The sequence below is a fragment of the Populus nigra genome, chromosome 15 (assembly GCF_951802175.1).
Source record: "Populus nigra chromosome 15, ddPopNigr1.1, whole genome shotgun sequence".
In the NCBI taxonomy this organism is placed as follows: domain Eukaryota; kingdom Viridiplantae; phylum Streptophyta; class Magnoliopsida; order Malpighiales; family Salicaceae; genus Populus; species Populus nigra.
Window position 1 is genome coordinate 11,486,301 of NC_084866.1, and position 11,207 is coordinate 11,497,507.

The window sequence follows — 11,207 nt, forward strand, 5'->3', positions numbered from 1 at the left end:
TTACCAAAATAAAAACAACAAATACAATGTTTTTATATTGTAAAACTTCATCGTACACTTCTTCACCCAATAATATTGGCATTGCAATATTCATTTTAGCTTTACCTTTCAAGAAGTTCTTTGTGCTATTTTTGAATCGATAATAACTTGATAAAAACATCGTGACAATTAAAAAAAAAAAACAAGAAGCTTAATTGCCATAAATGCTTTATTATTGTTGTTGTTGTTATATATTATTATTATTATCTATATATACAATATGGCAGATTAGTCACCCACAGTCATGGCAGTTTCGTTAATGAGATGATGAAGCCCAAAAGATCTTATAATTTCTTAATTTTGTTTCGTGATGTTATGCAGTGATAGTGAGAAAACTGGATTCGTCAACCTTGTCTCTTGCTATCTTAGGTAATTCATTATTCTTCAACCAGCTACCTTTAAAAAAACTTGATTTTATTGCTCAAAGATAAAAATTTAAAAAAAAATTGAATATTTCTATTTTATATGATTGTGAATTTTGTGTGTGAACATTTTTTTGGTATGACTCCTAACTGAGTAATTACACTATTTCGTTGAATTCTCCATGCCAAACATTTTTTTTTTAATTTTAATTGGCTTAATTCTGCTTTATATTGAATAGGATTGGGCTGTTTGTTCTAAATAGCATGCTGGTTTTTTGTGAATTTGAATGTGATGTGCTGAATTGGAACCAAATGTAGACCTGGATCATGGGAAAGTGGATCACACCTGTCATCACCAAAATTTTGACTTTTTTATTTTAATTATTTTATTTACTAAAAAATAATAAAAAAACAAGTAAAAATAAAATAAATGAAGAATGAATTAAAATTTAGATTAAAGGTAACATAATTGAAAGTTTAAAGATTTAATTAAACTCTTGACTAGTTTAATTAATTAAATCAAGGGTTTAATTGGAGAATTGATAAGTTATGAGACTTAATTGAGCTTGGAATTAATTTAATTAATCAAATCAAAGGGTTTAATTGGAGAGTTGATAAGTTTGAAATTAATTGGGAGCACATTAATTGCAAACAGATTAAAGTTCAAGGACTAACTTGTAAAATATGCTGAAATGCAGGGGTTCAATTACAATTTAACTAAGGGCTTAATTACAAAACTTTCCAAAATTCAAGGTCCAAAATGAAAGTTGCCATTTCCAGTTGTGAACGGCGCCGTTTCTGAATCAAATGCTCCACCTTCTTCGTCGCTCAAGACCGTTTCAGCAGGAGATCTGTAACTGCAGATCGTGGGACGCATGGACGAACGTGGCTCACCCTGATTACCACGTTCTCTGGCTTTATAAAAGCCAGAGAAAAAGGGGAAGAAAAGGGGAGGGGAAGCAAACGAAACAGAAACAGGGGAAGAAAAACTGGGGAAAAACTGGGGAAAAACTAAGAGAAAAGGAGACCCATAACAGGGGGGGAAAGAGGGCATAAGGAGCAAATAAAAGAGAGCAAATAAAAACAGAGGCAGGACCGAGGGACTGAAGGACGAAAAAAATAAACGCAGGAGACAAAGAGAACGAGAGCAAGAAAACAGAAGAGGAGCGACCGAAAAGGGGACAAACAGGGGAAAGCGCACTGGACAGGAGGGGAGGAGGAACGAAACAGAAGTCACCTTCATCACAATCGTCTTCACAGTCTTCGGAAACCAGTGACGAGCGAACAGAGGAAAGAACCAGAGAAGATGGAGGAGAGCAAGAGCTAGGGTGCTATGCTTCATCTCCGTCCCTAGAGTGCAAGCAAATAAAAACAGAGGAGCTGCCGGCGTTGATCAGTTCAGCCGCTCATCTCCAGTTTCACCACACCAAGTCAGTAGCAGCCAAAGAAGCAAAGCCAGAAGAACAGAAGGGAAGTTTGAAACGGGTCCTTTGCTAAGTGTCGCCCAATCACTCAGGAGGAGCATCACTGTCGTCTTCATCGTCTCCGGCAAACCAGGCAAGCCAGTTTTTCCTTTCGTTTCTCTTTTCCACATTTTGAGAGGAGCATTGCACTGTGCGAAGGTAAATTAATTACCTTCGCACTGTGCGTGCACGCGTGGAGATACTCCAAGCATGCCTCTTGATGATTTGGGCCCAGCCGGGTCACTGGCTTGGGCCAGTGACCAGGCTGGGCCGGCTGGGTCCAGCCCAGGCCCTATGGGCTGAGCTGGGCCCAGCCCCAAAAAATAAATAAATAATAAAAAAAAATAAAAAAAAAATGTGTATGCATGAATAAAAACAATATAAATTTATTGGTTTATTCACTGACGCTAGAATTAAGAATAAAAATATCGGTTTAAATTTATATTATTTTTATTCATTGTATTTTATTTTATTTAGCTAGAAAAATAAAAAATTATGCATACGTAAAAATAAATTTATTTTATTTTTTTATTCACTGACATCATAGTCAGGAATAAAAAATACTTATTTAAATTTATTTATTTTTTATAGTTACATAATATTTACTAACGCTAGAGTTGGAAGTATCTGTAATTAAATATTTACTGGCGCCAGAGTCAGGAATATTACATGAAACCATCATAGCATAAGACCGATAAAATGTTAGTAATTTATGACAAAACTAGTAATGCAGTCTACCTCAGACTGGACATTTAAAGAGTGATAGTGTCTTTTCTTTTGCGTAACCAGTCTTGTACCATAGAATCTCTGTTGACCAATTAGGATTCATAGTAACCATAATACTAGGTGACGACTCTTTAAATAAGATTTTTCCTTTAAAAGAACAAGATGACAGAAATTGATTTTTTTTTTTATAATTAGAATTATTTTTAAGACCGCTGTGATATCGGGAAAAAAGTTGGGCTCCAACATATACCCCCCCACCCCCCCCCCCCCCCCCCCCCCCCTATTTTTAACCATGACCTGACGATGTTCAAGGGCTTGGAAACTGCAAGCTTCTTCAATTATTTGATAGAGAATTAAATGCATCAACAGTTTCTGCTTCAACATAGACTTTTCTAGCATATCATATCCCAGAGCCCACATACGGGCCCCGACTCTCATTACTGAATACTGATCATCTTCATAGAAAAAAGAAAATGGAGGCCCTACCTTGCTCAGGTTAGTTACGTGTTGTTGTTTAATTATTTAGTATTTTGGCGGATCTTGTAACATGGACAGGTGGTGGAGTTCACCTGCTAGAAGGTTGCTCTACACTGTTTCAGAACTAAAAATATACCCTCTCGGTGATTGAACCTACTGGGTCTTGATTTGCTAATATATAGCTGACGATAATTTACAGAGTTGGATAGCTCAAATCCAAAGCTTACAAGCGAGTGACGTATTGTGAGGAAAGAATATAATGGAATTACTGGAACAGTGGAAGCGAGTCTGGAGCCAAATGAAGGGGTTTAGATTCCAAAAGGTAACATGAGTTTCCTGTCAAGAACATGATGGGCATGAGCCAAATGAATGAACAGCACATGAGCAGAGGACTCCCTTCACAGAAGCTGAAGCAGATTGGAGTCGAGGGTCTTTAAGCTGAAGAAAATTACATATAAAGAGTAGCAATAATTCAATATCAATTAGGATTCAACTAATAAAATTTAGAGTTAATAAAAATTTTAATATTAGCTAAAAAAAAATTCTAATTAATATAGAAATACTTGATGAAAAAGAATTTGTAATAAACTAGTTTATTATAATTCTTGTTTAGTTAGAATGTTAGATTCCTTATTAAATTAAGATTTTTTTTGAATAGTTTAATTCATTGATTAGTTAGGATTTGAGTCCTATAAATAAACTTATAATCTTAAGCATAAAACACAAGTTGAGAGAAAAAAGAAAATTAGAAAGATTTATCTTATAAAAGAATTTTTAATAAAATATTATTCATCTCATTTTTCTTTTTATTATTTAGTTTTGTTCTTATAAATTAATTATTACATCCTATTTTTTTAGTAATAATTGTGTTTAATTATTTTAATATTTAAATTTAAATATAGTTCCGATTGCTTTTCGTATAAATGTACATAACTAGCAGATTAATTTCTTGTATTATTGGACAGCAATAATGACGAGTAGAAAAAGCTTTCTTGGACCTAAGCAGATTAATTTCTTACCTATTTACTGGGGCCATAACTAGCTAGAGGCTACCTATACATGGAGTCTTGGCCATGTCTATATTAATTTCTTACTTGTGCACTGAAAATTTTAAAAATGAAAAGGATAGCTCTTATATATATATATATATATATATATATATATATATATATATATATATATATAAAACATAAACGGGTTAATACATTTGTTGTTTAAACTAAGATATTGATTTTTTAAAAGTATATTATCCTATGCTTGTATTATTATAATAAAAATATTGCTATCTTATTTTTTCTCCCTAACTCTTCTATAAATGTGCATTCTTTTCTTCTATAAAAGACTTATAATGTTATGTAATTTAAGGGCTTAATTAATTCCACTCCAATTTTATTTAATATAAAATAAAATTAATATATGCTTCTATATATATATATATATATATATATATATATATATATATATATATATATATATTACAAATCAAGTTTGGATCTTATTGAAAATTTCTAGCTCTTTCTTTGTGTATATACTGAATTGTTACCAACATCCTTGTCTGATAATCACCTTGTCTTCCTCTTTCTCCTTTTACTGTCTCCTCCCTTCTCCTGCAAATCTTTTTCCAAACCCAACTTATAAATTGATTATATAGTTACCATAGTTAAGAATATTTATTTAGGTATTGAAATTAATTGATTTTGAGTGATTTGCTAGAGATAATTTTTTAGATGTGATTTGTTAAATTGATGTAATATGGATAAAAAAAATTAAGAAACTTTAACAACCTATTTTGAAAATTCTAAACAAAACGAATTGCAAGATTATACAGGTTGATTTGGAAAAATTAAAAAATATTTGAAATTTTAATATTTCAGATGAAAACATTAAAAAACAATCCATGTGAATATAAATTATATATGTTGTAAATAATGAAGTTTAAAAGATTATTTCAAAAACAATTTTATCTAACATTAGAAAGATATTATCTTATTTTTTTAAGTTGAAGTATTTAAATTAAAAAAAAATTATCCTACATTGAAAAAACATAACTTTTTTTTCTTGAAAACATAGAATATATATACTGAAAGGCTTCAAATCTCATATTGAAAAAATAAAACATTATTTTAATATTTATATAGTGAACTTTGAAATTGATTAGTAACCAATTGAAAAATATAAAAAAAAAATCTCTGGTTAGAAGAAAAAACACATTTAAAAAACAAGTCTCTACTAGGTTTTGTCGAGTCACCGAGTTCAAATATATTAGAAAAAAACACATATTATATCAAATATTTTAAATGATGTATTTTGAAAAGGATGTTGCAAGTTATTTTATACTTTTTTTTTTTAATTTAATGTGATAAAAATATAATTTTACTAAAACCTCAAAAAAAAAAAAAAGTTCACAACTGACGAGAGTATTTCTTTTCATTATCTAGGTTGTCATAGCGCTCCATATTTCAAGGCCTCTCTTTAGTGCCAGGGGCATAAAAATAACAGATATATATATATATATATTAGATTTATTATATGGGTCTATTTAAATCACTGAATCCACTAACTCATAAAATAACTTGATTTAACTAATGTTACGTCCTGAATAAAAAGAAGCTGGAGAACAGATTTATTTAATAGATATTTTTTATGAAAAAAAAAAAAAAGTTCTATGCGCAAACTAAGAACAGGCCATTACCATGGACATGTGATTTTCTTTTACTACTTTTTTTGTATATAAATAAATAGATTGCAATAACCATCTCAAAATTTGAATATTTATTATATCCAGAACATCTTTAATTACTACATAGAATTTCATGACAACAGAAATAAAATAAAAGCGGTAACTTCTGCTCCATTCATTAACATGCAGATCGGATTTTGGAAGTATAGATGACAAAATATGTATCGCCTATGAATTGCAGCTTAAAACCACTTATGTGTTCCGCTCTCTAAATCCTTGGTTTCTTCATAACAAGGCATTCACATGGAGTTTTGTTTGGTGGAGTATGAGACTGGTTTCAAGCCATGCTTTAATGCAGCATTCCAAACCACGTCGATTCTGTCGACATCAAGTGCCCCAACTTCATGGTGAGTCCAGCCTTCTAGCAGGTGAACCACACCACCTGCATGGCATGCGTGGACTACTCCTCTGTCCATGGTATACTGTTACATCATCCACCAAAATGCTAATTAATCAAACAGCAACACGTAACTAACCTAAGCAAGGTTGCTTGCTCATCATGACGACTGTGTTGGCTGTAGCTAGGGGCTCAATTTTCTTTTTTCCATGGAGATTATCAGAGTATTATTCAGTAATGAGAGTCGGGGCCCGTATGTGGGCACTAGGATATGATATGCTGGAAAAGTCTATGAAGTTGAAGCAGAAACTGTTGATGCATTTAATTCTCTATAAATAATTGAAGAAGCTTGTTACCTCGCAGTTTCCAAGCCCTTGAACATCGTCAGGTAGTCTCATGGCTGCAAGATCACCATAAGTGCAGTCTCTTCTGAAGGAAAAAATGGGGGGCACCACAAATTGATGGAAATGTGTTCCTGTTGGAGCCCAACTTTGCTCCCTTGGTGTGATCCACTTTCCCACGATCCAGGTCTACAATTGGGTTCCAAATTCAGCACATCACATTCAAATTCACATAAATCCAGTTTGATATTTAGAGCAAACAGCGCAACCCTCTTCATTATAAAGCAGAAATAAGCCTTCTTCTTCTTTTCTTTTTCCTGAAACAAGCTTTAATATCATAAATAGTTTTTGGTCACAGTACCTTGCAACTACGAGCAGCCTGATACTTCGTCACTTGGACAAAATAACTTTGATATTCGAGTGGGGCCTCTTTCTGAATTTTTTCAAATCTTTCTGTTGATGAAGTCAGCATCTGCAGTATTTGTTTTTCTCCATCAAAACCAAAGATGCATACTTATATATAGCCATTACAATTTGTAAATTATATATTGAAATAAGAAAATTTAATGAAGAAGATTGGTGGTGTGGGAACACTTACTAGGACTCTTACTCTCCTTTGGCTGAGGTAGAGGGCAATAGCTCTTCCAAGTTTGGAAGTTGCTCCTGTTAAAAACACTTCTTTCACATCCTCAGGGATTTCATTGAGAATAACTGCAGCAGTTAAGGTATTTCCATGGACAACTCGAACTCTAAGGTTTGGGTGCTTGTTCACAAACAGTGTACCACCTCCATTCAGAGCTTCATTCTGCACACAGATTTTGGGGGAAACGTTATTATTTTTAACTTGTAAAAATTTATGTTTTTATATTGTTTTGATGCGTCAGTATCTAAATAAAGAAAGAAAACAGCAACCACCATAAATGACTAAATAAACAGACTGGCAACATCAATTATTTTGATAAACCTTCATTCACTAATTTATGGCGTTGGCCTTTTCGGACACAAACCGCAACCAATATGACTGACTAATGGGTCCCGATGAACTCGAATCACTTAAGCATGTACAGTATTTTAGGAGAACATGATTGATGGAGACTATTTGCTTCTGAATTTGCATTTACCGGACTGCCAAAAGAAAAAAAAAAAAAAGGTGAACCTACCTTTTTCAGCACGGATTTTTTTTTTTTTTTTCAATTCAGAACATGGTTGATGTCTAGTATTCCTTCAACGACCACAATCAGAAATCCCCAGAAGTAATTTTTTTCTTTTTTAATTTCCAAAACAAGTACGATATGGCAAGGACAAAATCTATATATATGTATAGCGAGGGAAGAGAAAATGAATTTTATCATTAATTTAATTACCAACCTTGTTCAATGCAGCAAGGCTAATGATCTTGACCCCGAGCCTATCAGCCCTGAGAATGGCCTGTTCGATGTGCTTGTTGATACCCTCTTTAGCAAATGGCAAGAAATACTGCATAAAAAAATTCGCATAAGAAATTTCCTAGCAAGCTTCAACAATGGGTTATTGCAGAGAATTCAAGGCCAAAATTTGAAGCAAACCTGAAAGCCGAATCTAGGAACGCTCCATGTCTCATGCAACCTGCCTCTGAGATTATAGAAAGAGACTAGGAAGGTCTTAGACCAGACCCACATCATAAGCATAACAATAAATGCCGAAGGCCAGCAAACCAGTAAAAAGAGCCTAGTCTGGTAAGGCAATGAAGCATACGATCGTATGACAAAAGGGGCATGTATTGAAGATGATACATCCACAACATGTGCTAAGAAAACGAAATCAGGTATAGTTCTCCTGTCTTTTCCTGCATTACAGCAAATCATTTGTCAAATATCTTGACTTTTTAAGCTTCAACTCTGAAAGAAAGGGGAAATGCAAAAATCACTACAAAAAAACAGATATTAGAATCATGAAGCATGTCAGAATGGCAAAAGGAGACGTTTTTAACTCTGCAACCTGCTTAACCAAGTGCCATCCCTAAAGAGTAGTTCTAGATTTCCATTATTGATTGTAACTGTGTGCATGTGCGATGCTCTACTGTCTACAGCATTTTGAGGTGCACTATTAGCGCAATGGGTTCCATCAAATTTATGGAGCCACTTGATCGATGGTCCCCTATTGTCAATGTTCAATTTATTGTCATCATTGCTGCATGGATCTATTGTTGATTGACTAGCTTAAATCTTTTAGGCACAAAACTTGATATCCCAGTCCCATTTATTGTATGATAGAGGAGGAGTACTACTATAGTGTCTGGCTTGCCTGTATCTGAGCTCAATTTCTTGTGCAGTTCCCAAGACTTGTTATTAAGTGTCTTCCATATTGCATCAAAGAATGGCATGAAGAGGCAGAAATTGGTGCCCATGTCTGTATGGTGCAGGCTGTGGTATCTGTATCACCCACCAGAACAAGGTTAACACAAGTCATAATAAAAAAATAAAATAAAAAATTGCTTAAGAATAAGATTAAATAAATGCAAAATTGAAACGGGATATATTTGATATTTGGGTTGGATGATCTAATTGGAGATTGCAATTATTTCCTCACCAACCTCACCCTATTGTTTCATAATATAGATGGAAGTAGGGCCTCTATAAATTAATCAAGAATGCCAGCATATGGAATGGATTCTCCTCCACAATAGTACAGTGCTGTGAGAGCAAATGTTAGTGCTACTTTTTGTTTCTTAATTATATGAATTGCAAAGATTACTACTTACGTTGGAGTGTAGAGAAGATATCTAAGAAAGGGAAGGGTCTCAAACAATTGATGAGGAACAACCTCCACATTGCTATGCCCCAAGCATCTAAGAAAATCAAACACCAAGGGATACCCATAAATCATGCTTCTTGATCCGTATCCCATCATATGAGATCCAATTATTGGAATTCCAATGACTGTGGATAGAGCGAGATGCTCCAAAAAGGTTGCATTTGCACCTGAATTACCAAAAATGAAATATCTTGATCATAAAATGAAGTTACGATTCTGTCAAAATCTGTGACATATCTTACTGATTCGTTTTCCTACCTGTATAAGGATGTAACACTGGAGAAGAATGGTGGGTTGAATGGTACTGGGTGAAGAGATAACCTTTATGAAAGCATCTGTGAACCCAATAGTATAGGGGCTCTGAAATTCCCACATGGAGTGCCAAAATGGTAATAAAACCTTTTGTGTTCCATAGAGGAACATTTTCAATAAATGGTGGGTAGATGTAACATGAAATGGAAGCAATGAGAGCTTGAAGAAGTATGAAATTATCCCTGTAAAAATAACCAGCAAAAATAAAAGCAGCTATAATTATGAATTGTGCCAAATCTTAAATTTTAATTAAAAACACAGATGAGACCGTGTCAGGAGAAGCTTGTACCAATCCCACTCTTTGTCTATCTGCTTGAAATCATAGCCTTGTCGATTAATCCGGCGAGTACGTGTTAGGAAAAGCATGTTGACAAAACTGTTCCACAGTTGATGAAGAAGAGCTCTAGCAATACATATAATCAAAATATGGAGACACCAATCATCCTTGAAAGAACCCTCTTGAGTCCTTGTATGCAAGACTTTACCAACAAGAGGTCCGTAGAGCAGATACTTCACACATAATACACGAGAGAGAGAGAGAGAGCATAAGCATAACAACGAACTAAACAATGAAGAAAAACATACATTGATAATACTTCATTAAATTTCTGAGCAAAAGAAATTCTTGATCAAGGATATGTGAAAGTTCCTATACCTTATAAATGCCCAGGTTCTCCCAAGGCCAAGCTGACAAAGGACCAACCATTTTTTTGCAGTAAAGCACCTGATCTTCAACGGTTTTCTTCAATTTTTTCTTGAGTTTTTACTGGGGTATACGTCTCAATTTTGCTTCTGTAAGCAGCTTTATCTTGTTGGGTAAAAAGATAGTTCCCTGGTTATGGCTCAAAGTGGTTAGCTACACCACAAATGAAGCGAAAAAATGAACGCAAGCTCCAGATGGAGCAACCCTTAGAGGGTAAGAGGGGGAGAGAGAGATGAAAGGAAGAGAGTATCAAGTTCAGTCTCTCTATCTTTGATTTTTTTTCTTTAAGACTCGACTAACACTGTATATCTATTACTCGTAACTGCGATATCTTTATGGAGGCACCCACTTATATATAGCTTGAAGGAAGGACCAAAAATACAGTTGAAGTTCTTAATCAATCTTTTTTTAGCAGCTCACACTTCCATGTTTTTGTCTCATTTCCTCTCCTCCCTTGTAATTTGGCACACAGCTGGAGTGATGGCCTCATGCTCCTAGAAATTAATGACTCTTCGGGTGGGCAGTTGGAGAATTCAGCTCACGGTTTGTGCCAAATTGGTAATTGATTCAAAATACGTGTTTGTTTTTTTACGTTCTACTATAGGGTTTTTTTTATTTAAAATTAATTTTTTAATTTTTTTACATTATTTTAATGTATTAATGTTAAAAATAAATTTTAAAAAATAATTAATATATTTATAAAAAAAACAACCACTATTATAATATCAAATAAATCAATAAGAGATATACATGTTTTATGGTGGAGATGGAAATAATAATTAATTTTTATCTTGATTTTAAGAATATTTTTTAACTATTTTTTTTTATTCTTTCTAGCAAGGAAGGTTAAAGAAGATAAAAGATAGGGATGGCAATAAATTAATTTTTTTATATAAATATCTCTTTAAATATTT

The 11,207-nt window shown here is 33.5% G+C and overlaps 1 protein-coding gene across 1 annotated transcript; it reads right to left on the bottom strand.

Moving 5' to 3' along the window:
* Window positions 1–5,816: 5,816 nt before the first annotated feature.
* On the bottom strand, window positions 5,817–10,630 carry LOC133673752 (very-long-chain aldehyde decarbonylase CER3). Its single transcript, XM_062094640.1, has 11 exons — window positions 10,246–10,630; window positions 9,880–10,100; window positions 9,537–9,772; window positions 9,226–9,445; window positions 8,769–8,896; window positions 8,051–8,310; window positions 7,854–7,961; window positions 7,084–7,290; window positions 6,847–6,957; window positions 6,501–6,674; window positions 5,817–6,229 (listed from the first exon to the last, which is right to left on the bottom strand). The coding sequence occupies exons 1-11, from the start codon at window positions 10,294–10,296 to the stop codon at window positions 6,047–6,049; spliced, it is 1,899 nt and encodes a 632-aa protein (XP_061950624.1). The 5' UTR covers window positions 10,297–10,630; the 3' UTR covers window positions 5,817–6,046.
* Window positions 10,631–11,207: the final 577 nt, after the last annotated feature.

What these genes read in the sequence shown, in the direction of transcription:
- LOC133673752 (XM_062094640.1), bottom strand. Translation starts at nt 10,296, where the DNA reads ATGGTTGGTCCTTTGTCAGCTTGGCCTTGGGAGAACCTGGGCATTTAT. An exon ending in GAAATTGAGCTCAGATACAG is followed by an intron (nt 8,311 to 8,768) that starts GCAAGCCAGACA and finishes GCTGTAATGCAG; the next exon opens with GAAAAGACAGGAGAACTATA. An exon ending in AAGGGCTTGGAAACTGCGAG is followed by an intron (nt 6,230 to 6,500) that starts GTAACAAGCTTC and finishes ATGATGTAACAG; the next exon opens with TATACCATGGACAGAGGAGT.